The 25904-nt window shown below is 46.0% G+C and overlaps 1 protein-coding gene and 1 long non-coding RNA gene across 3 annotated transcripts; one reads left to right on the top strand and one right to left on the bottom strand.

Moving 5' to 3' along the window:
- Positions 1-56: 56 nt before the first annotated feature.
- Positions 57-8377, bottom strand: LOC147021312 (uncharacterized). Of its 2 annotated transcripts, XM_085891147.1 has the most exons (5): positions 7965-8377; positions 5523-5683; positions 1167-2223; positions 885-1064; positions 57-481 (listed from the first exon to the last, which is right to left on the bottom strand). In XM_085891147.1, exons 1-5 carry the CDS (start codon positions 8028-8030, stop codon positions 191-193), a joined length of 1755 nt encoding a protein of 584 aa, XP_085747273.1. In that variant the 5' UTR covers positions 8031-8377; the 3' UTR covers positions 57-190. The 2 variants fall into 2 exon arrangements, with proteins under 2 accessions (XP_085747273.1, XP_085747272.1); XM_085891146.1 differs by having other exon boundaries at positions 885-2223.
- A 96-nt stretch (positions 8378-8473) lies between these two features.
- On the top strand, positions 8474-24913 carry LOC147021311 (uncharacterized). The gene is made up of 2 exons (XR_015060749.1): positions 8474-8620; positions 19608-24913. It is a non-coding gene; the product is annotated as an uncharacterized LOC147021311 (long non-coding RNA).
- The last annotated feature ends 991 nt before the right edge of the window (positions 24914-25904 follow it).

Raw genomic sequence — 25904 nt, 5'->3', positions numbered from 1 at the left:
CTGTGCTTTATATAAAGCCCACAAATCCCCACTTACTGTTCAAATTAAATGAACAAAACCTCATCTGATTAGATAAAAGAGAACAAAGATGGACTGCTTCATGGAAGGGAGCTCGAGTCACCCGTCGCTCATTGAAAGTGGGATTGTAAAAATTTGATTTTTGAAACAATTTTATTGTACATCCAGGTGTTCACAATGACTTCTTTATGGATACATTGACGTTCACATCAGACTTCCACCAGTTGGAAGATTTGTTTGGTGTTTGTCTGGCTTTGGGTGAAGCAAAATATTCAATTGTTCTCAACACTTCTGAAGCACAGATCAAATGGGACACGATGGACGTGAAGAACATGAAATGTTGATAAAGTTTGGAATAATTTGTAATGGAAGGAAAGATTCTTGGTAACTTACGTTCCAACCGGTAAGATGGTTTCTTGTACGAGGGAGGTGGAGGAGGGAACGGGAGTCTCTTCTGAGGGGTCTTTGGAAAAACAATAAAAATGTGAAAGATTAAACACAATGAAATGTTCATCAGTTTAATAACTTGTTCAGGATATGGCACAGAAGGAAATGCACTGATTGAATAGGTAACCAGTGAAAAGGTGAATTAGTTTATCTCATATAATCAAGGGGAGTTAAAATTATTGTGATCGATCCTGCGTGGGGAAGACTGGAGCAACAAGTAAACTTTCCCACCAAAAATATAATCACAATTATCTCCACAATTTATGATGTTCTTCTTCATCAAAAGAAGAATTTATAGCAACTTCAATAAAAGATGAAATGTCAAAATTTATTTCAACTAAAGGTTTTCATCTTGGGGTTTGCTGTATTTCTCCCCACAATGTTTCCACAACATCTCCAAAGTACTGATGGATGCTTACCTGTTGAAGGTCCTGAATGTGGTGTGGCCCTTCAACACCATGCTGCTTCTGCTGCTGTTTCAGCTTTCGATCAGAATGAGGCCTCTGTTTCCGCTGGAACCCTTGAACAACTTGCTGTGTCAGCTGTTGCTTGTCATTCCACGTCTCAGTCCACTCATCGGAAGTCTCATCCCATTTTTCCTGTTGATGCAATTTACACTCAGCAATTTTTTGCACATGTTCTGCCTCCTCTTTAGTCTCGTCGGATTTCTGAAAGGGTTTCTCGAGTTCTTGATTCCTTACCGTCTCGTTTTCCTGTTCATCTTGTCTATTCTTTTCTTGTTCGAGTAGTTTCTGTTTTTCCTGTTCCACTCTTTGCTGTTCTTCCTCTCTTCGTCTCTGCTTTTCCTCTTCTTCTCTTCGTCTCTCCTTTTCCTCTTCTTGTCGATTTGCTTTCCTGAACTCACTTTTCCACACCTTGTGTTCGCGTGTGCGCACCATGTTTTCTCTCTTATTAATCTCCTGCTCCAGCTGATGTACCTCTTTTTCTCGACGGAACAAGTCTTCCTCTTTTATTTTTTTTCCCTCTAATAATCGCAGTTGCTGGCTCCGCTCCTCCTCTTCTCGCAGGTACATCACTCTCTCCAATTCCTCAACCTCCTTTTCTCGTTCTCTCATCTCTTCCTCTTGATGACATGTCTCAACCTCTCGATGTTTTATTTCCCGTTCTTTTGACCTGTTCCTTTTTTCAAACTGTGCCCGTTTTCCACGCTCCGTTCCCTCATGTTGAGCAATCCTGTTCTCCAAGTCATTGACCACGTGCTCACTCTTTTGCACCTCTTTCTCTTTTTGTTCGATCTCAAGACATCTCCGTGTATGTTCTTGATACACGGATTCCCTCCGTCGTACAAATTCCGTGAGTTCTCTCTGATCTTCTTCCTCTATTCTCCTCCACTCTGAAGCGTTTTTTTTATTTTGCTCTTCATGTTGTTTTGTAATTTGCTCCTCCTCATCTTTTTTCCTCAATTCCTCTTCCTTGTTTTTCCTCTGCTGTTCTTCCACGATTTCTTTCTCTTTTCTCCATTCCTTTTCCTCACATGTTTGTTGCATAACTTTTTCCTGAATCTCTTGCTCTCCGAGCTGAACTATCAGCTCTCTTTCTTTTAGTTCTTCTTCTTTTTGGTGCAATTTTTCACCCCTTTCCTGAAGTTTCTCTTTCTCTCTCTGCCACAACTTCATTCTTTCATCCTCCTGTTCCTTCACATTCTGCATGTCCAAAGCTTCATTTTTTGGAACCTCCTCAAGCAACGGCTGCTCTTTCTTTCCCATGTTCTTTAGTTGTTTGCGGCCACATCGAAAACTGCAAGAAACAAAGATAATACTTGTCAGTTCGATCTAAAATAAAGTGCATTATCTATTATATAATGTTAAGTGTGGTGTGGTGTCTGTCCATATGTTTGTATGGTCACACGTTCGGCTGTCTCCCGTATCTGGCAGCCGCTCCCCACGCTGCGTATTAAAAGCTCCGCATGCAGGCAAAGCTCAACATTTAACCAGAAGAAATGCATGATACCAAACGAGATACCTTTTAAATGTATAAATACAACATGGAATCGCAGTTTGTTTTACAGTTCATGAAGATATGACCTGGGCTGAGAGCATGGCTTTGATGTTCGCACACTCGCCTCTAAACTTCCTGGCCTGGGTTAGAATCCCGACCCAGCTATAAACTGTCATCCCGGTGTTTCACAGACTGGGTGAATCAATGTAAGTGCCGTTCCTCTGATGGACGTTAAACTGGTTGTCCCGTCAACCGACATCACTCGATGGAGGTTAAAAATCCTCCATGTTTTCTTCGCTAATGAAGTGTGGGCGAGCATTTCGTAGCAGTGTGGCCAAATTTCAAATTTCTGCCCAAACTACTGATGGGAAGGCAAATCTGCTTTGGTGGTTGCACCAATGCTCTGGGTGACAGAGGAGGAAGATTATCACAAAGTTGAATAAACCATGTTCATGTTGTTAATAACAGTAGCCTTTCCTGAAAGTCTTTGAACAAGGCTGCAATGTTCATCATTTCATTAAATATCGAGAACGGCACCTTGTGGAGTGCATACCTTCACCAGGCTGAACAGTTTACGTTTTGTATCCCACTTAAAGGTCGGATCTGAATCTGGATCTTTACCAAAATCTAATCGTCTTGTTCTCGTCACCTATAACCAACTCATCCACGTAGTTTTGTCATAATCCATCCATAACTTTTTGAGATATCGTGCGAAATATCGTTTTTTCCCCCATCACTCAATGGTGAAGAATCACTCAAAAAATTCACGGATCCAGATCTTCACTAAAATCTAATAACTTCATCCTCGTCAGACACCCATCCCGTCCACGAAAGTTTGTCCGAATCCATCCATAACTTTGTGAGATATCCTGTTCACTGAAAAACAGATAAACAAACAGAAAGGGGTGAAAGCACAACAAATGCCCACCTTTCGTGGCGGAGGTAAAAACGTGTACATTTAACATTGTGACCTAAAAATAACGCTTCAAAATAAACTTCAAGGAGAACCAGAATGAGCTTCTGAAAACAAAAACTGCCAGGTTGGCAACCATTGTGCAGGTTTGATTGGCTGAATGGTGTCTTCCTGTGTTGAAGTTCCTTGGAAATGAAGTCATTAATTATCCATTGTGAACCGGGTTGGTGTCTGTCCGTGCGTTTGTCTGTCTCCCATTGAAGGCGGTCGCTTCCTGTTCTGTTTTTAAAAAGCTCAACATTCACTTTCGAAATGATGGAAAAACAGACATGAATAATCTTTAATTCAAATTTTATTTCGCAACCAGGATATTTTGCCCTCTTTTGAGATAAACTGCACCTCTGTCGCCTGATGTTGCATCACCATTCCGTGGAGGGCCGTTTCACTAACTGAGAGCTTTGGCTTTGAGACACAGCAGGGGGGGGGGGGCGATACCGGAGAGGAGACGGTAGTAGAGAGAAAGACCACCGACCTGCCTCTGGTGAGAGATCCAAAGACTCAGCCTCATCACGGATACATCAATGATCTTGAAAGCCTTCATTTCCACAGCATGAAGTCAAGCGAGGTGTGAGGCAGGAGCATGACCCCAAAGAGGGGAGCAGTACTCCAGAAGACTGTGGATGAAAGCTTTGTATGTGGTGAGGAGCTCAGGTGTGCCAAAGAAGAACTTTGCACAATGGAGGATGCCCAGTTGGTGAGTGGCTTTGGAAGCCAGCTTGGAGATATGGCTTTCCCAGGAAAGATCATGGCAGATAGTGAGACCCAAAACTTTGAGTGTTAGACGAGCTTCTGATTTTATCCAGATCAGCAGAGAGTGAAGAGGCTGCTGCTTGCCAATATGAGGGATAGAGAAAAGGAAGTATTTAATGTCTGAAGCGATGATGGATTCTCTAACGTTGCTGATGATAGAGAGAAGGCTGATTGGTCCATCGTTGCAGGAATCTGTTTTTCCACCTTTTTCTGCACAGCGGTGATGTTTGCTGATTTCCAAGCAGATGGCAGATGACCTTGAACAAAAGAGAGGGTGAATAGAACAGAGAGAGGGTGAGCAAGAGGAGCAGAGCAGGTTTTTAGGACAGGTGGGCTGATGCCGTCTGGACCAGTTGCAGAATCAGTCGAGGTTTGACCGCAAAATCTCCACCTTGTCATGAGAAAAGGACACAAAGCCCAAGAACAGGTGGGTGCGACTGGGTAACGTGGGTACAGAAAGTGATGGGTTTGCGACACAAGATTTAGAAGTAAACACCGAGTTTTGGCATTCAGCCTTTCAACGCTGAGTGTGAGCTGTGCAGGCATTTGAAGTGAGAAAGGGGATGGAGGGGGAACATCCATCAGAAACAGACTTGACAAGACGCAACCAGGATTTGGAGGAGGGAGACAGGTTTGAGAGTTCTCAAGGTGAGAAAGATTAACCCACGTGACTGATGGATTTGGACGAAATTTGCTGGAGAGCTTGGGTATGTTACATGGACAAAATGCTTAGAATTTGGTGAAGATCTGAATCCGGATCCGGCCTATCAGTGGGATACAAGACGTAAACGAATCAGCCTTGCGGAGGTATGCGCTCCACCAAGTGCCTGCATAGTTTTCTCTGTTAATCTCACTTATTCACATTTCATCTGCATTTTTTTTATATTTATCACTTTGGAATAGTTCGGGAAGACCATACATTAAGTTTGATTCAAAAGCATCAAGAAATAAGCTCAGGTGGCATCAAAATATTGGAAACTTGGGAGGGAGAATACTTTTGCAGGCTACTGCATAATCGGAGCCATGCATGCATAGTCCAGACCCCTCGATACCTAAAAACCCCTTGACCCCTTTAGACTCCTTTATACTCTCAAAGACCCCAAAGATCCCCAAGAACCTTTAGAACTCGAAGACCCGTTAAAATCATTCAGATCCTTTAGACCCCTCATGATCTTCAAGGCCCCCCCCAAAAAAAACTTCTTTCAAACCCCGAAGACCCCCAAAACCCTTAACATCCCCACCCCCACCCAACTACGGCCCTTTCAACCCCTTCACCCTTTTGTCCCCTTGAGACCCCACAGACCATTTGGACCTTCACACCCATTATGGATGAGGGAATTATCAAATTGATGAAAACATCACTTGTGTTCCTTACCAGTGAATGTGGGCCTTTTTTTTGTGCCTCTTCTGTCGATTGAACCAGGACGATGGGTCAAATGACGAGACCATGGCAAATGCCAAGATGCCAATTGCGACGACGACCACGTCACGAACTTTGGAGAACATTGTTTCCTCCACTGCGTTTTTCTGGAGAATCTATGGACATGGAAAACAGGGCAGGGAGAGGAGGTTTATTAGCCCGTCCCTCACGCAGCGGAAGACGGGGTTTTGCAATCGTGTGCGTGTGTGTGTGTGTGTGTGTCTGTCCGGTCCGTAAGTTTTTCACCATTTGAAATGTTATCAAGTTTTCAACAAAGCTTTATTATTAAAATATGGATTAAAATTAATAATCATGTTAAAAGTTCGAATTCACCAAAAATCATCAATTTCCATGCAATTCACCTGAAGTTTTAATTTACCGTTTGAGCTTTGTCATGAAATGTTCAGCAGAGTTTTCTTATGAGAATATGGAGAACAGATATTAATAATTTGGTTAATCGGTCAAAGTTCAGCATCACATAAAATCGTCAAGTTTCACACAATTGACCTGAAATTTAAAGAATGAAGTTGACCAACAGCTTGGTCATGAAGTGCTTCACCGATTAAAAGCTTGAAGCAGAATGAAATGTTTTTCTTTTCATATCAAAAGGTCAAAATCGTCTAAATTGGGGAATCTTTTTTATCTCCACCACTGAAGGTGAAACGAAGTGATATTTTCGAGCTGTTTTCATCATCATCATCACCATCACCATCACCATCACCATCATCACCATCACCATCACCATCACCATCACCATCACCATCACCATCATCCTGTTTTTAACCCAATGCAGGATGAAGGTGACATTGAACTCACACTTGGTGTTTTGGTTTGATGACCACGTTTGCCAAGCACAGTTTTACAAGAGGGTTTGGGAAGCAATTTGTGATTTGTTCAGAATGCTCGCGATAACTCGTCTCGTCTTTGCTGGAAACACCGTGGGATCTTTCACGTCCACGAACGTGTAAAATATACCGTGAAGATTCCTCCCTCGACACGACCAGGAAGGAGCTTTTACCTTGAAGGGACAAATTCCAACTTTGCCGAATGGGGAAAGTTATCCCTAAACCTGCAGTTTCCAACCAAAGATAAACTCTCTTTGTCTTCTTCATCACATCCTCATGGCAATGAGGTATCACAACCATTAAAAGGACAGACAAGGAAGATTAAATATGGCATTTAAACAGTGCACCAACACACACTGACCTACTGTTTTTAAAGGCTACTCCAGGAATGTTAGATTTGTGTAAAAAAAGTGCCACTGGACAAGACAGCCAACTTGATGAGGTCTCGGAAGGGATGGGACGTGAAGCTGGCTGTCCCGTTATGAGAGAATATCCTGACTGTGATGTACAAGGATGACAGTTTTTAATTGTCAGATCCGATGACAGTGGAATCAAACTCACAGAAGACAACAAAAAATGTCCTCAACAGTTTCCCTGGAAAACCATCAATTTATCCCATTTATCAAACTTGAATAAGTCCCAACTTGTGTCATTTTCTCTGTACCTTTCCTGTGGGGATGTTCCAATCTCCACATACGTGCTGAGGTGATCTGGAGGTTTCACTACTGAGGACCAGCAAGACCATGATGATAATAACCCACGTCATCTCTGGTGGCTGGTGCACGTCAAGCCTCGAACTGGGGAACTGGCAATTTAACGATTTATTCCACATTGTTTAACTGTGACGTCATCATGCACTGTGACGTCATCATGCACTGTGACGTCATCATGCACTGTGACGACATCATGCACTGTGACGTCATCATGCACTGTGACGACACTCTCCACATTGGGGGAACTGGAGATTTAAAGATTTATTCTTAATTGTTCAACTGTGACGTCACGACGTTCTCCACATTACATCATTCTTTTCTGGTCCTTAAATTAACTTCCACACAAACCATCACAACTACCATCATCACCCTCAACACCACTTCCATGACATGACCATCCCTCGTCCCACCAGAGATTCGTCCCTGTCCTTCACCTTTCCCAATCCCACGGTTAATTCCCAACGGATCTCCACCTTTCACTCCAATACAAGTTCACATGACGGACCCTCGGAATGAAAAAGGTTCAAATATCGAACAAACCGTTTCAAATGGATCACCTCGTCATCATCGGACCATTTAACTTGGACCACACGTGGTCATCAATGTCAATTGTTCCTCCCAACTTGCCGACTCGACGATACAAGACTCCATTTGTATTTTCCCTCCTTTATCCGGACTCCGTGTGGAATCCCGAGCGGGCACGAACAACTTACTCGTGTTACAAACTCTCAATACAACACCCGTTCCCTTTCACATCAAACCACAAAAACTACCGATAAACGAACTCCTTTGGTGTTGTGAACCTTCCCGACTCCGTCATCCCTCACAATCCCCATTACCTGCTGCGGAGGTGGCGATGTCTCACCAACGACGATCAACACCAAGATCGCCATGACAACCCACATCTCTGCTGTGTCCTCTTGGTCGATGCTCGATGCGCCGAATGACGTTTCCACAACACGTCTCGACCTGATGTGTTCTCGGATGTTGGAATTATCATTGTGACGTCACACATGACGACGGTTGGGTGTTTGACGAGGGCGAATTGATCGGATGTCGACACAGAAAGGAGAATTTATTTTAATTTTAAACTGATTCTTCACCATTGAGAGATGGGGTAAAAACGATATATGGCATGGTATCCCAAAAAGTTATATGGGCGGAATATGACAAGTGACGTCACGACTAATATTGAGATACCGGAAGGTGAAAAATATCGGAAGTGACGTAATATGTGGGAGGAGTCTGGCGGTCTGGGTTGGGAGGGTGAAGGTGGTTGAGTGATGAGTTGTCGGCCCAGATTTGTTTCCCTCGTTCTCTCCTGGTTGTTTAATCCTTCGTTGTTGTTTAATCCTTGAAAATCTCCATGACGACATTGACGTCGGAAATTGACGTTTCTCACCGTTTTATTTTTCTGGTGGTTTGAGGCGATTTTGGGGAAACGAACAGAGACGATTCCTCTCAGATCAATGGTGAACAAACATCACCCGAGCAGGTGAGAGTTGTGGTGTAGTCATGCCCACGGGGAGGGGCATGATGATGATGCATGATGGGCGTGATGGTGGAGGAGTGGCCGTGGGGTTCGGCGAGGGATATGAGGTGTGCACGCCGTCTGAGGCGTGGTAGTAATACTGGAGTCGGCCGGCTCGTGAGTGTACCGCGTACGGAATAAAGGAGAGCCGCGGGCACAGTACGCCCGCGCTCGCACTCGTGCAACACAGCCCGGCTCGACTGTTCCTCCGCTTCGTGTCTGCCTGCTAAGCATCTCCCATCCCAGTACAGTACAGTGGCGACGAGGATCGGCGGATCGACGTGTGTAAGGGCGGCAAATGACCCGTGCGGTTCCAGGCTACGGAGCCAAAGGTCTCGCCGGCGCGAACATGGCAAAGGGTCGGTGCATGGCAAACGTACGTGTGCCCGCCTTCGTCGGAATCTACTTCGGCCACGTCGAGTGGGCAACGTTCGTTCATTTGGTTCATTTTCTTGTTCGTTTTGTCGAGGATACGCGTTTCGGCTCGAACGCGGCGTTGGACGTCGCGCAAGCTCTGGAGAATATCCGAGGTCTCGATGGTCGGGACACAGCAGATGGTCTAGGGGTCATCGCGATGGGCCAGGCACGCACGGCCATGCGCACGGTCTGCGGCGCGGGTCGTGGGCGAGCGTGGCAATGCAATCACTCGGACGGCGGTCTGGGCTCTCGAGGTCGTCTACGGTGTGTGGGCCGAGGGTCATCGCCCATTGTTACGGTCATAGATGGCGGTGTGCGAGGCGATCCTTCCGTCCCGCGTCGAACCCTGCTTGCGATTGATCCGGAAATGACAAGATCAGTGGCAGGGGGGGGGGAAGTGAGCGGGGCACGGATCGGGTGTCGAGTTGAGTCCACTCGTGCTGGCCGCGCATCGCATTCGGCTGTGCCGTGCAAATTCACGGCAGAGGAGCATCCGGCACGGTTCAGAGATCATTTTATTTCTGGTCTGCGAGCAGCCATTGACCGACATCACATTCGACTCGGCGATCGCGACTGTTTCATCTGTCGAGCAGACACCGGTGACCGCGCAAGTCCGCGCGATGGCTCAAGTGCCGCAGGGTGCTCGCACGCCTAGCGGTGCGGGACGAGAGCGCGCACCGCAGCACGGTCGCACCGGGAGCGAAGGGGCACCGCAGCACGATCGCACCGGGAGCGAAGGGGCACCGCAGCAGGACCCCAGTGACCTGGAGATCAGCCTGCAGCCGGGGCATGATGATGCCGGCGAGCCGGAGCAGGAGCCGGGCTCGGCGAGCCGGACCCTTTTGGGTCGGAACGGGTTCCGGTTCGTGCCTCCAGATGTGCCAGTGCTCTCTTCGAGACCTTCGTCGAATACCGAGGGCGAGGCGCTGGCGGCGGGGGCCGCGTCGATGCAGCGGGAGCCACCGTTCGTTGCTGCCTGCGGCGATGATGTGTGCTCCAGGAGCGGCGAGAGCCATATCAGCTCTCGCGATGAGTTCCCGCGCTTCGTTCGCGATGAGTTCCCGCGCTTTGGCAAGGTTCGTGAGGCAATGCGCATCGGTGTGGTTCAGGCAGCTTCAACAGGTGGCGGTGCGCCCGTGGCGTTAAAGGGAGTCGCGAGTCGCAGCATCAAGTCGACAACCAAGAAGCGGACTCGTGATGTGGGTTGTGGGTTGTTGTTCATGGCATATGTGTTTTTCCTTGCTCTAGTGATGCAGTTTAACGTTGTTGAAATAAATGCCAGCAGTTCTCGTGTAAAAGTGGATGTGGCGGAGATCAGTCAATGGGAGTTGGATTATGGTCAATGTGATGTGGGGGCGAATAAAGAAGGTTTGTTAGCCTCCAGTTGCTCCAGGCCGCAGGTAATTGCTTTGTCATGTGCTGGGATTTTATCAAAAAAGCGCGCTGTACGGAAAAATGAATTTACGATGCTTCGAATGTTATTCGTAATGATTTATAACGAGCCTATGATTGCAGTGTGGTTTAAGTGGAGTTGCTCCCGTCTAGCGGCCGTGTGGGTCTCGGAGATCGACTCGGAACCAAGACTGGTGCCCTGGTCTGCGTTACCTCCACCTCTGATTGCGAGCACAACTCGCTGTGTTCGCTCAAGGCCGTTGGGACGGGCGTTGGCGTCTCGACTGATGGTGGTGCGTGAGTTGTTTTGGCGCATTAAATGCATGCAGCCAGCAGCGCTGTTCAGCGCCCCCGGCCAAGGTCTAAGGCTGGCGCCACGGCTTCCAGATAGCGGGCTGCCGGCCTCGGGATGTTTATCTACGTCGGGTCTGCCTGGGGGGAGTGGGCCGGAGGCGTTTGATGGGGCCGGAGGAGGTTAGCTCGAGAGGTCTTTACGACCTTGGCCAGGGTCATGTCAGCATGGGCCACCTGGGGGGGGGGCGTTTTTGCTGCATAATGCCGCTGTGCTTCTCATTTTGCTGCTTCATATCGGTAACGCGGTCAGACCTGACCTTTGCTGCTCCACTCGCTCGCATCGACACATTATATGATGTGGTGTGCTATTATACTTTGTTATTTTCATTTTATTTCCATGATTATTATACGAAATCCTTCGTGTTCTGCATGCTTCTTATAATACTGATCATTTAATAATCATACTTTTAGGAGGGAGGAGTGTGGTGTAGTCATGCCCACGGGGAGGGGCATGATGATGATGCATGATGGGCGTGATGGTGGAGGAGTGGCCGTGGGGTTCGGCGAGGGATATGAGGTGTGCACGCCGTCTGAGGCGTGGTAGTAATACTGGAGTCGGCCGGCTCGTGAGTGTACCGCGTACGGAATAAAGGAGAGCCGCGGGCACAGTACGCCCTGGCTCGCACTCGTGCAACACAGCCCGGCTCGACTGTTCCTCCGCTTCGTGTCTGCCTGCTAAGCATCTCCCATCCCAGTACAGTACAAGAGTCATCACTGAAGGTTACATGGGGTGAATGTTTGAAGGTGGCGGGATGAGGGATCTCCTTTAGGGGGGGGGGTTGAGTTTTTGTACCCTTGACTTCATGTCTTGATTGTCTTCCGTGTGTGTGTGTGTGTGTGTGTGTGTGTGTGTGTGTGTGTGTGTGTTTTAACGATAAAGGGAATGTCAGGAATCCAATCTGAAGACAAGAAAACTTGTCCAATGAGAGGGAGAGAAGAGGAAAGGGAGGTGGGAGAGAGAGAGAGGAGGTGGAGGGGCAGAGGGGAGAGGGAGGGGGCAGAGGGGAGAGGGAGGGGAGGGGCAGAGGGGAGAGGGAGGGGAGGGGCAGAGGGGAGAGGGAGGGGAGGGGCAGAGGGGAGAGGGAGGGGAGGGGCAGAGGGGGGAGGGAGGGGAGGGGGCAGAGGGGAGAGGGAGGGGCAGAGGGGGAGGGAGGGGAGGGGCAGAGGGGGAGGGAGGGGAGGGGGCAGAGGGGAGAGGAAGGGGAGGGGCAGAGGGAGGGGAGGGGCAGAGGGAGGGGAGGGGGCAGAGGGAAGAGGAAGGGGAGGGGCAGAGGGAGGGAGGAGGGGCAGAGGAGGGATGGGAGGGGCAGAGGGATGGGAGGGGGCAGAGGAGGGAGGGGAGGGGCAGAGGGGAGAGGGAGGGGCAGAGGGGAGAGGGAGGGGTCAGAGGGGATGGGAGGGGCAGAGGAGGGAGGGGAGGGGCAGAGGGGAGAGGGAGGGGCAGAGGGGAGAGGGAGGGGTCAGAGGGGAGAGGGAGAGGAGGGGGCAGAGGGGATAGGGAGAGGAGGGGGCAGAGGGGATAGGGAGAGGGGGCAGAGGGGATAGGGAGAGGGGGCAGAGGGAATAGGGAGAGGAGGGGGCAGAGGGAATAGGGAGAGGAGGGGGCAGAGGGAATAGGGAGAGGAGGGGGCAGAGGGGATAGGGAGAGGAGGGGGCAGAGGGGATAGGGAGAGGAGGGGGCAGAGGGGAGAGGGAGGGGAGGGGCAGAGGGGAGAGGGAGGGGAGGGGGCAGAGGGGAGAGGGAGGGGAGGGGCAGAGGGGAGAGGGAGGGGAGGGGGCAGAGGGGATAGGGAGAGGAGGGGGCAGAGGGGATAGGGAGAGGAGGGGGCAGAGGGGATAGGGAGAGGAGGGGGCAGAGGGGATAGGGAGAGGAGGGGCAGAGGGGATAGGGAGGGGAGGAGCAGAGGGGAGAGGGAGGGGAGAGGGAGGGGAGCGGAGGGGGGAAGGAGAGAAGACAGAGAGCATGAAATGTCAGGGTAAGAAAAAAGAGAAAGGTGGGGGGACGTGGGGGAGTTTTCAAAGAGAACGATGTTGTTGCATTTGTTAAGGGAGTGAGGGGAGGGTTAAATTTTGCCAGAGAACAGATAGAAGCGTATGGAGTGGCATGATCCATGTTCGGGTGGCAATCTCAATCTAATAAGCAGCGACATGTTCACTGAAGGATTGTCTTGTTTGAATGTGCACCACACGGGGATTGTGTGTGGTAATATTGTTACGAATTTGGAAGCTCACTGCACTCACCATTCAGATCCTTATAGAACAGTTATATCAGTGTGTGTTTATAGATAGAACCCGTCCCTAGTCTAATGGGAATTAAATGTTCGTGCGCTGCAGAGTTATTTTGATCTTCAGGATTTCCTTTTACATTTTTACATCACCAACAACTACAACAACACCTTCGCTCCATCTTTTCGCCATAACGCTCACGGTGGGCGGAGTTCAAGAGGACCTGGCGTCTCTCTCGCCCAATCCGGGTGATGCGAGCGAGGTTGCCGTCGGTCGGCCAATGAACGCAGCCCACGCAGGACAATGTTACTCTCCCTGTTTGAGGGGCGGTCCGCCGTTGTGGCCGCCACGCCCCCCGGTCCAATCATCGGACTTGGCGCCCCTTTTGGCCAATCAGGGGGGCGACAAGCGCATTTTGCGCGCCAAAACCACCCAGTGAGGGAGAGCGGGTCCATGGCAGGCAGCTCCTCCCCTCTGGAGAAGGGGTGAATAATAGTTCGGCGCGATCCGACAGAAGTCGTCAGAGTTGAGTTGGTTTTTGGTCTGCCGAATTGCCTGACCTTGTCTGCTGGCGCTCGCTGCTTCGTCCGCACTCGCGCTGGTTGGTGTCCGCCCTTCACTCTCCGTCCCGGGCACTTGGTGTGGCGTCGTGGTTGTCGGGTCGAGAGAGAGGAGATTGGTCCATGGGCCCAAGCGCGTCTTCGGTCTGGTCTGCGTCTGGCTGCACCCCATGCATCCGAGGCGTCTCGTCCGGCGCAGTACAACAAGCGATCGGCCAACTCAGCATGGGAGGTCACCTCGTCTCGCCTCCTCTGGATTTGGCTGCCCTGGTCCGTCCTTTGGCGACCGGAGCTCCGGGAAGGGGTGGACGTCCAGCCCCGCACTCTCGGCCAGGTAGCCAGCCGTCCTGGCTCCCAGCCGAACTATCCTCCTTGGCTGGAGAGCCGAATAAAGACCGTTGAGGTCCATCTTATTGTGTGTGTGTGTGTGTGTGTGTGTGTGTGTGTGTGTGTGTGTGTGTGTGTGTGTGTGTGTGTGTCTGTGTCTGAGTCTGTGTCTGTGTGTGTGTGTGTGTGTGTGTGTGTGTGTGTGGGTGTGTGTGTGTGTGTGTGTGTGTGTGTGTGTGTGTGTGTCTGTGTGTGTGTGTGTGTGTCCCCCCTGTCTTCAAGTAGAATTGTTTAAGTGCCTTGTCCATGCATTGCTTAGTCGGTTTAACTCTGCACTTTGTGTGTTCCCTCCCCCCTATTGTAAATAAATATCCATTTTGTTGAACGTTTCAGCTCGTCCTTGTCCTTGTCCTTTTAGTCAGGTTCCTTGTGTCCATAATTTGACGTTCGTTGGAATTTTTTGGAGAGTAGCTAACCCCAACATTTTTGGAAAGCTTAAACAATACCAAAACAGAAAATCCATGTTTCACATTTTTTCAATGCATATAATGTGGTCAAATAGGTCGTTTTGGGGTAAAAACCGTTTTTTTTTATTTCAGCTCTGAAAATTCAAAATTAATCGCAAGCAAGCAACTGATGATGCATAATTGTTAACTTGAGGACAGCTCTTAATATAGAATATGTATATATATATATATATATATATATATGTGTATATATATATATATATGTATATATATATATATATATATATATGTGTATATATATATATATATGTATATATATATATATATATATATATATATATATATATATATATATATATATATATATATCTTCTTCTTTCAGCTGCTCCTGTTAGGGGTTGCCACAGCGGATCATCCATTATGATCCGCATAATGATTTGGCACATGTTTTACGCCGGATGCCCTTCCTGACGCAACCCTGGTTGCCTCTTACGACACAGGGATATGGTACACCTATTTTAACCGGGGTATACACCGGCCCAGTACACTGGTACTCATTTCTCCAACCTCGGAAGGATGACAGGCTGAGTCAACCCCCTGGTGTATTAATTCAGTGGCTCAACGGGGCTTGAACTCGGGACCTTTTGGATCCCAAGCCACTGCCCTAACTACTGCGCCAACACCAGACTATATATATATATGTATATATATATATATATATATATATATATATATATATATATATATATATATATATATATATATATATATATATATATATATATATATATTTATATATATATATATATATATATATATATATATATATATATATATATATATATATATATATATATATATTGAGCAATAGTTGCCATGAAAACGACTATCATTTTGTCAAATTACCATTTATTTAATGTATTGCTTTCAAATCTTGAAACAAGTAACGCATGAATATGGTGATCAGTGAAATGTACTTAATGTCAAATATGAGTTTGTAGCCAATTGGCATCACTGTCTCTAATGTCACTCTTCATTGCCATCGTCATCATCACTATCGTGGTCATGCCGTTCAATGTTTGAGTCCTCGTCATTCTCACACAAAGTGCTGCACATGCAAAGATCAGTGCATTTTAAGTTATTGGTCCTGCAGGAACATCTCTGTGATGAACCTTCTGTCTGGCACTGGCACCTTATCATCTCGATAATTGCCTTTGGTGCAGGCAGAATGTCTGTTGTCGGTTTGAGTTGACCACTCGTGTCCTTGTGGAAGCCATTCTTTAATGGATCAAGAAATGTTTGCTGAGAAATTGCTGCTTGACCCCAAACATATGCCTTGATATGTACCCACATGATATGTGCCTGATGCCTGATCATAACGAACACTGGCACAACAAATTTTGTCATTGTTAGTTGCGTTGGAATAGCATGTTCGGTGCTAGACAACCTTCTCCTTTTGCAACAGTTCTGCTGACATCCCCTCAGGTCGTTTATGAATCTGTACATAATCACCATCCTGTTAAGTGGCTTGCTCCTGTATTGTCTCTATCAAATGGCAGAACGACTCGACATTTGGTTGCAACACCAAGGACCCTTTCAGGAAAGAATTATCTTGGCACAGGACACATTTTGTCCAGTTCGTTGATCCTTTCATCTGGCATGAATCCTTGCCACTCAGTGGTACTTCATCCATCATGTTGTTGGTCCTGAAAATATAAGAATAAATCGTCGGCTCATGAATGTCAAATCTATCATACGTGATACAGCCTATAAAACTTGGGCTGTGCCTATGTCTTGGGCCATATCAAGGGCACAAATAACATTCATCACCATAAAAAGCAAACAGATGAGAAAAACAAATCCTTATTTTCATTGACTAATTTATTGACCTAAACTTATGTGATTTAAACGGAAGATGCGGGTAAATGTCGCAATGATAGAACTTTATTAGAATCCAAAATAAAAACCGCTACTAAGACGTAAAATTACCTGAATAAAATAAAAGCAGAGATGAGTTGGAAATCAACAATACGCGCTAACTACATGCCAGTAAACTAAATAGAAACTCCAAATAGACTCACTCTGTAATTCCAACCCCTGGGCACAAAGCTCACCTAATCCTATCCTGTTATACAGCAGTTAATCTAATGGAACAAAATACATCAGCGACTGATTACATTGATGGTGACTTTCTTTCCGGATAAATGAAAGCACGAATCAGCAAATAAGGACATATTTAAAGATCAACCCGAAATAATAGAAAAAGGATAAACACATAGCTATAACATGACGACTGCCCGACTTCCAACTCCTAGCCTAACGGGAAACGCAATTAAAACGTCCAACATCGTGGCCATTCAAACCATAATCCTACCCCATACAGAAGAACATAAAATGACAAAAAGGTACATACGCCTTAAAGGCGATCACAACTTACCGAAAAAAGGAAGAAAGGTGTTGAAAACCGCATATGATGAAACGAAGCTCCGAAGTAAACTGTCATGAATAAATCGAGAATAAACGAAGCGAACTGAAAATGATGTCATAGTGCTGCACGTGCTTGGACGCGCGCCACGCCACATCACGACGTCATGCCACGCCCAGCAACCGTAACCTGAGGTGATGGCATGGCGTCGCGACGTGGCGTTCCCTACAAGATCACACTTACAATACATCAAACTACAAAAACTTAAAATCAAACGTTTCACTACTGAAGGTGCCGAAACCTTCTGATATTGAACAACAGACACACCAATGTTTCATTGCACAGATGGCAGTTTCCATGGCAACCAACTGTTCCAATACTTGAAAATCATAATACTTATGTGTAAGTTAATCATTGTCACTATACTTAACAATTCAAACAGGCCATCCGATGGAAAATAGAATTTAAAAAATGTATATTAAAAAATAGCAATTCCACTTCAAACATGCTGTTTCCATGGCAACCGACAGTCAAAATGCAACATTTTATTATCTTATAAAATCCATTGTTAGCCATTTAACAGTAATCCAACATCAGTTGGTTATTTTGTATTGTTTCAGATTTTTTAAAATTGGAATTCAAAAAAAGCGTTTTTCACCCCAAAACGACCTTTCCAAAAGTTGAAAAAATGTGAAACGTCATTTTTTTATTTAAATAGATTTTAAACTTCTCAAAAATCTAAAGGTTTGCTACTCTCCAAAAAATTCCAACGAAATTACACAAGGAACCTGACTATTTCCTTCATTGGTTTTGCACGGTGTGTGTTGGGGGATTAAAAAGGCCGTTGCTGCCGTAGTTGTGCATTTGGACCGACGGGACCTCGGTAACCATCTGCTCGGGTTACGCATGGGTCGAGCACGGTAACGGCTCGTCCCGTTCGAGCTCCGTCGAGGGTGTGAACTCCTCGGTAGTTCGCCACGTGGGCCTCCAAGGTATTTTGAAGTTTGGCAAATAACCCTGTCCCACGCGGTTGAATTTTATTGACTATTCACGGTCCTGTAAAAGCCTGGTGTTGGCTTAGTGGTTAGGGTGGCGGCTTGGGATCCCAGGATCCTGAGTTCAAGCCCCGTTGGCTGCTGAATTAACACCAGGGGGTTGACTCAGCCTGTCATCCATCTGAGGTCGGCGAAGTGAGTACCAGTGTACTGGTCCCGGTGTATGCCCCGGTTAGAATAGGTGTACCATATCCCTGTGTGTCGTAAGAGGCATCCGGCCATAAAAAACATTGCCTCAAGAAAAAGCCTAACCCCTGCACAGCAGGGAAAAATGGCTATAAAAACGGTCATTTTTTTTTTTATATTCACGGTCCTGCAAGGTAGTGCTTCTCAAACTATCTGATGTGGCGGACCGGCAGGTATTTTTTCCAATGTGCCAGGGACTAGTACCATATTTGTGCCATATTATTATTTGTTTATGATCCTAGAAAATATTGCTTGAACATCCGTAGTAATATTAATTTATACCAGAAAAATATTAAAATATAATAAAAGTAGACACATTTTAAAATATATATTTTGTATGATATATACTGAAACGCAAAAGAAACCACTTGTTTGAAATGTAATAAAATTGTAACAATTCAAAATAAAACAAACCAACAATTGCTAATTGAAACATTGGCAATTTATTGATGACGTGTCAAGTTTTTGACCAAGATACACCATCTCATAAGTTTGTTCTACAGAACAGCACAGGATGCAATGTCAGTCCCCTTTCAATAGCGTGTGTGGCCACCATTGTGTTGGATACAGGCAGTGCATCGTCGGCGCATACTGCCGACCAGCCTTTGGATGGATTGCTGCTGGATTCTGTCCCACTCAGTCCTCAATGTCTGAAGCCATCTGACTTAGGACCATCTGCCTGTCCTGCCTTGCAGTGGTGACTCTTGGCCTCCCTGATCGAGGTCTGTCATCTGCAGAGTTGTGGAGGGTGTCTCTGTCCACCAGGGCCGATATCGTCTGGTGTGAACAGCCAAGGCGACGTGCCACCTCACGGTAGCTCAATCCGCCTTGCAGTATGCCCAAGGCACACTGCCGTTGATCCCTTGACAATCGTGGCATGTTGATTGAAATGCCCATTTTGCACTGGCCTTTTTAAAGCCAATATCACGACATCACGTGCAGCTCATTAAAATCATCCCGTACCCCTTGGCTAATCACTGACAGTCAAAACGGCTGTTCAACAGCTGTGCTATGAAGTTCCCATTGAAGGTTCAAGTGACCATCCATGACCGTTTTGTCTGACAGTGAGGACACTATTGTCCACAAATTAGTTCACACATTTACTACACGCAGTGTTATTGTTGATATTTGAAGGTTTTAAAGGTGTAAGTTTCTTTTGCGTTTCAGTATATATAGACTTCTCTCTCGTATTTTGAATTTGTCAGCTTAAATATATTATTTTTCAAGATTTTATACATTTTCATTTTATACATTACATGTTATATATTATGATAATGTGAAACTGGAAACTCGCCGTGGACCGGCAGTCAATGACTCGCGTACCGGCACCGGTCCGCGTACCACCACTCTGAGTAGCACTGCTGTAAGGGACCCGTACCTTCGGAGTTATCGGAAAGGTACGATCTAGATTCCGAGTGTTCGGTGGAGCCGACTCCACTGCTCCATCTAGCGGTCGTGCTCGCCGCCGATACCCGGCCCACAACAATATGTTATTAAGGAAAGAAACTGTTTGTGTAACCCCTTGTAATGTCCCCCCCCCAGATGGTATTGGGGCTCTGCCAGGCAACAGAGACACAAGAGGGTGGAGCTTGGATCACCTTTCATTGCCCCAGGAGAGGAGGAATCAAAATGGTATGAGTTTGATACGTAAGAAAGGATCGTGAGTTCTGAGGAGAGCTCTGAGGGGATCGTCCTGCTTCACTGTTCTTGTTCATCTGTCTGTTGCCTCTATGGTCCTGACAATCTCCTCATCGCCTGCTTGTCCACCAGCAGCTGAAGCCACCCAGTTTTTGTTCTCTTTTCCCATCTGTGATTAAATCTTTTGTGCGGCGCCATCGGTTTTATTCACATTATATGTAATTATTTATTCATCAATTCCATGTTGCATTCCCTTTCTTCCCCATCACAACCCACCATCGTATGCCTTTCATCAGATTAACCTTCCCCTGGTTATTTTTCTCAGGAATGAACCCGTTAGTTTTCACAAAAGCTTTAACATTCTCGGGTTTCTCCTCGGTTCTCACGTGCGCAAACCTTCCATGAATTGAACGCCGTCTGAGGAAGTAAAAAGTCAATTCAACACAACCGTTTGGCTTTGATGGAAATCGACTTTGACACAACAATGTTATACTTAATGACACACACACACACACACACACACACACACACACACACACACACACACACACACACACACACACACACACACACACTACACATTTGTATCTCCCGTTTGAGAGCCTACGTGTGGACCGTTGTGATCAGCGATCCCTGGCCTGATGCAAGTTCTGTTGTGGTAACATAGACATACATACACAAGCAACAAACACAAAGATTTACCTTTATACAGAGTTCTTTGAAAGAGGAATTCCAGTTGGAAATTGGTGAAATTAAATCCATAAGAATGTGCGTGTGCGTGTGCGTGTGCGTGTGTGTGTCAGTGTGTCAGTGTGTCAGTGTGTCAGTGTGTCAGTGTGTCAGTGTGTCAGTGTGTCAGTGTGTCTCCTCCATAACTCCAAAACCATGAAACCGAGCAGCCTGAAACTTTGCATGCACACTGACGGAACTCCAAGGAAGTGCATGAGTGAAAGTTGGATCGCACATGCGCAGAGAGGAGTGAGATAATTTATTTTACTCTGCCTGCCTGGGAGTCAAACAAAATTGAAAATCAATCCAAACAGGAAACTTCATTTTTAAGGACTTCATAAAGGAGATAAACAACAGACACAAATTACTCATGCAATGTGTTCGATCGGGTGGTGGAAAAGACACCACGTCACTGCAGTAAGCTTCCGGAATCAATTTATTTATCCTACTTTTACAATCTTTATGAGGCACCGCTGGACTTAGTCCAAAACGGAGCTTATGGATTTTGTCTCGATTTTTCTGGTCTGTGCATGTGCGTCCACAACCATATCTCAGACATGTTTATTATTCACACTTGGCACACAGACAAGGAATGATGTGTTACAAAAGCACGTCATATTTTTTTCGACATCAGATCCAAGATGGATGACTGCGGCCATTTTAGTTGTAAAAAAACAAAACACGGTGTTGAACACATCCTCAACCATTCCTCAGACATGCATTTACCGATGTTGTTCAAGCTTGGCACACAGATAAAGAATGGCGGCTTACATGTGCACGTCATTTTGTTTTTTTCCGAAATCACATCCAAGATGGCTGAATCTTTTGTTGCTTAAACGTGTCTCCAACCTTTTCTCCGACATGCATGGTCTTATTTTGTTCAACCTTGGCACAATCACAGTACACAATGGCATACACGTGCAACTGACTTTATTTGGCGATCTGATCAAGGATGGCCGACTGGTAGACTCGCGGCCATTTTAGTTGTAAAAAACCTGATGTTGAACACATCTTCCACCATTCCCCGGACAAGCATTTACCGTTGTTGTTCAAATTTGGCGCTCAGATAAGGAATGATGGCTTACAGATGCTCGTCATTTTTTTTTTGAGAACAGAGCCAAGATAGCCGACTGGCTGCCATTTTAGTTGTACTTCAATATGGGCTCGCCCTTCAATTACTTTCAGCAAAATTAAGAAAACAAAAGGGGCTCTGATATTTTATGTCTTTTAAACTTATTATATTTAAATTATATCCTTGAACACACAAGAACACAAATTGCCTTCTTAGCACTTCCAATAACCTCCAGTTTAGCAGTGCTTGGACATGTCACATGGGGTGGTGAAAAAGATTGCTAAAAAGCATGAAACTTCTGGATGCTTTTTGTAAACAATCTTTTAAAAACTGCACAGGGCACAGTCTTCTATGAACTCTCTCTCTCTCTCTCATTTGTTTTTATGCCTCTGTTGACGAAGTCACTGGTGGCATTATTTTTGGGTTGTCCGTCCGTCCGTATATTCCTCCATGCTAATTTTGTTTTCTCTGCAACCACTTATCCGATTGACACAATTTTCACCATAGGTGTGACTACTCCTGAAGAATATTGTGATAATTATGATGTCCTTGGTCACTTGGTGGGGCAACCATCTTGGAACAAAGGAAAAACTTTGGACCTCTATCTCTGAAACCGCTCCTTGGAAAAAACTGAAACGTGGCACACGTGAAGTAATTCCCACGTGAAACAAGTGAGTTTTACCCTCGCCAGAGGAGGGTATTGCATTTGGGTCTGTTTGTCTGCACAGAACTTTCGTGTTCTCCACAACCACTTGTTGGATTAAGACAAAATTTTCACCAGAGTGGTGACGATTCATGTGTAATGTTTTAATGATAATTATGATATCATAAGTCATGGGGTGTGGCAGCTATGTTTGGAAAATGGAAAAACTTTGGACCTCTGCATCTCTGAAACTACACCAAGGAAAAAATTGAAATTTGGCAGATGGCACGTCCTCCTCATGGGAAATAAGGTTGATTTTTTTTATGTTGTCATAGATGGATTCTTTATGACATCATAATTGCACACGTCAAACGCTTTATCCGATCAGTCTGAACATTAATGTCATCCAGGGCTGAATTGGAATTGTGAAAAAAAAAAAATTGACGATCATCGGTCACGTGGTTTGGCAGTCATTTTTTTCAAACATCAAACACTTCAAAAATCTTCTCCGAGACAGCTGAACAGATCGAAGCAAAACCTCACAGGTATGATCGCCTATCCATGAGGAACAAAAAGTTCTCCAACTATGACGTCATATGTCACATGGTTTGGCAGCCATATTGGATTTACCCTCAAAGCTTTAAAAATCTTCTCCAAAACAGCTTGACAGTCGAGGGGAAACTTCCACCACATTCCCTAATCCTTGGGGATACCAGTGTTCACTAATAATTAATAGGTCACATGGTCTGGCAGCCATATTGGTTTGAACAAAAATATTAAAAAAAAAATAAATAATAATAATTCTCTTTTGAATCACTTCATCAATCGATATGAAACATCACAGTTTTGATTTCGTCGTCATGGGGAAGACATGTTTTAAATTTCAACCTGATCGGGTGCATTGTCTGCCAGGCAGAATTATTTATATTTTGAATCTGGGTTCAGAGATTTAAATCAAACTTGGTACAAGTATGTATAATGATTTAATAATGTGGGCAGAGGCATATTTGGCGACATCCGAGAAGACGACACCCTTCTCGTTTTAATTGCAAATGCTTTAAAATGATTGCTCCTTTTTGGAGATTCCTTCTTTCTCTTGCATCATTTCCTTTTTTTTTATTTACCTTGTCGCAGGGTTAGATTCTGATCATTTCGGTTGCCTCGTTTTTTTGGTTTCGGTTGGTTGTAGTGTTGTTGAATCACGGCTGGTTATGAATAACATTCCACAACAGCCTCAGACTCTGCAACCTCCAATTGGAGAGCTGAACACTGAACAGGTTCCTCCCACCTCGACCATTGGGAGGTGATGACGCATTAGAAGAGAACGTCCAATCACAATTGACTTTGTTGGTTGGTGTTGATGAGTGTTCTTCATCATTACTCACTCACTTTGTGCGAATTTCACCTGAAGAGATCACAACGAAAAGCTTTGTGGTTTTATGTGTATGATAATGTCCTTCAAAATGTCTTTGTTTATGTCTATATATTGTTACGGAAATGGCCCTTATTGGACTACTAAATATAGGATTAGCTCAGATCCCCCATTAAATGCATGTATAGTTAGGTTGTTTGGTAAAATGGACGTTATGTGTGTGTCGGGAGGTGTAAGAGGCTGTATTACTGTTGTGCGGTAGTGGTGGAACGAGAGGTCCCTCTTCTTCTTCCCGATCCCGGACGAGGCCCCGCCCAGTCAGCTGAGAGGATGTGGCCAAAAAGAGGAAGTGACGCGAAGGGGAGGAGTTTTGTCGGCGTCGCGGAGAGAAGGCGCGCTCGTGTTACGGGAGAGCAAGCGAAGACCTCGTGAACAACTTCAGTTTGGCAGACGTGCAAAACTGCAGTCGCTGAGGAAGGCGTGCTCGTGTGTCGAAGGAGCGAACGGGAGAGCAAGCAAAGGCCTCGTGAACAACTTCAGTTTAGCAGACTTGCAAAACTGCAGTCGGTTGAAAGGGTGCTCGTGTTTCAAAGCGAGCGAACGAAGGCTTCGGAGAAAAGAGTATTGTGTGTGGAAAACAACGGTCGGGTTTTCGAGGCATGCTCGGAGTGGCTTCGAAGCGAGAGAAACGAAGGCTTCGTGAAAAGGTTATTTTGAGAAACGGCAGTCGGCTTTGAGAGGCTGCCTGCACGTCGAGTCTGCCCTTTTGGACAGTGGGAGAGGCGGCCTGCACGTCGAGTCGACGATCGACTCGTATGTGGAGGTGATCGACAGGTTCGGCCTGCGTCTGGCCGCGGAGCCTCTGTACTTACTCACCTCACGGCTCGACACCTTTGTCGATCCGCCTGCGGAGCTCGGCACCTCGATTTGGGCCTTGTCTGGTGAACGGGCCAGGCCTGGATTTGTATGCTGGACTGTGAGAGAGATCAGCTGAGGCCCATTGTCGACCTTACTCGGGGTCAGAGCGCGTGGAGGCCGCGTGCGGTGTGAAGGGGGTAAGAGTACGACACCTCAATTTCGCCACGCGGCGCATTCGAGCTGGAGCTCGAATCCGTGGACATCCGCCTGTTGCAAGCGACATTCGTGCTTTTGACACTGTCCTCTCGTCCATGAAACATCACCAAGTACTCTGTCTTATCTTGCATGCATGCTGTCTGTCTGTCTGTCCTTGTCTGCATGTTGTTTAAGGTATATCTCGGTAGCAACCCCCTCGAAACTTGTAGTCCGTGGTTCCCTAGTTAAGAACGGGTTGAAGATTGTTAATAAAAACATTGTCGTGAATTTTGCTTGTGTTTTGATCCCCGATGTTCCCCAATAAATCTGGTTAATTCGTATGAAGTTGCCGCTATGGATTAATTTGTGTCACGTCGAGGAACGATCCGTTCGATTGGCATATAAAACCAAAAATGGTTACAGACTGGCAGAAAACGCTCGGCATCTGACAAAACCAGTCTGTAACCAGGGGTTATATTTCCCCAACTGGCAAGGTACAAGGATTACGTTGGTATCGCGATTGAAGGCGCGTGACCCGAGGTCTGTGCTGAGCCGGCCGGCGTTATAAACCCCGGAGACGGTGGTGGTGAGGGTGGCGCCTAGGACTGGGTGAGAATCCCGCCACCCCGGATCCGCAACAATATCAATCAATTTTTCCAAGTTATCAATAACCAACGGTGTACCTCACTGTGATATAACCGATCATTAACATGTGTCCCAAGTTACTGCTTTTAAATTGTTCTGCTCTTCCAAAAGTGCGGACACGATGAGACTTATATGATAAAGGTTTCTAAATTTGTAATTCCAAAACAAAACTTGATATTTATTATAACCAAAAGAAACATGATGGTTCCAATACCATTATGAATTGTAATGGAGAAAAAGACACAAATCTTGAACACAAAAATCTTGTGCCTCCAGTGTTCGCAATGAGTTTTTTTATTTTTTTATGAGAGTCTGAAAGTAATTAACTAAGTTACCATACACAACTTCCATTAGTTACCAACTATTCCCCATGTTTATGTGAATGACAAGAAACCAAATCATGCAAGCATTATCACGAGTATCACTTGTTGGTCCTATTGACCATAAAAGTATCCCCATCACTACCGTAATAGGTCAAAGCGCACTGGAAATTCAAAGCGAGGTTGTTATAATTACATTAATTAACAGGAGTAATTAAACAAGTAGCATGACTATCATTAGAGTCACGGGGCAATTATTTTGGAAGTCTTTCTCGGGCTCTCAGCTCTGCGAACTCCCCCATCATAGGAGTTCCACGCCGCTCGCCCTTGACATTTTACAGCAGTGCGAGTTGCCGAGCTGTGGACC

Source organism: Eptatretus burgeri, chromosome 8 (assembly GCF_056783735.1).
Source record: "Eptatretus burgeri isolate ZD-2024b chromosome 8, Ebu_testis_v1, whole genome shotgun sequence".
Lineage (NCBI taxonomy): Eukaryota > Metazoa > Chordata > Myxini > Myxiniformes > Myxinidae > Eptatretus > Eptatretus burgeri.
Note: the sequence above shows the minus strand (reverse complement) of the source record. Positions and strands in the feature narration are given on the sequence as shown.

Coding starts and splice junctions, on each gene's coding strand:
- LOC147021312 (XM_085891146.1), bottom strand. CDS start 8,030: ATGTGGGTTGTCATGGCGATCTTGGTGTTGATCGTCGTTGGTGAGACA. Junction 2,224..5,522: donor AAAAAGGCCCACATTCACTG/GTAAGGAACACA, acceptor TGTTTCTTGCAG/TTTTCGATGTGGCCGCAAAC. Junction 482..884: donor ACATTCAGGACCTTCAACAG/GTAAGCATCCAT, acceptor GTTTTTCCAAAG/ACCCCTCAGAAGAGACTCCC.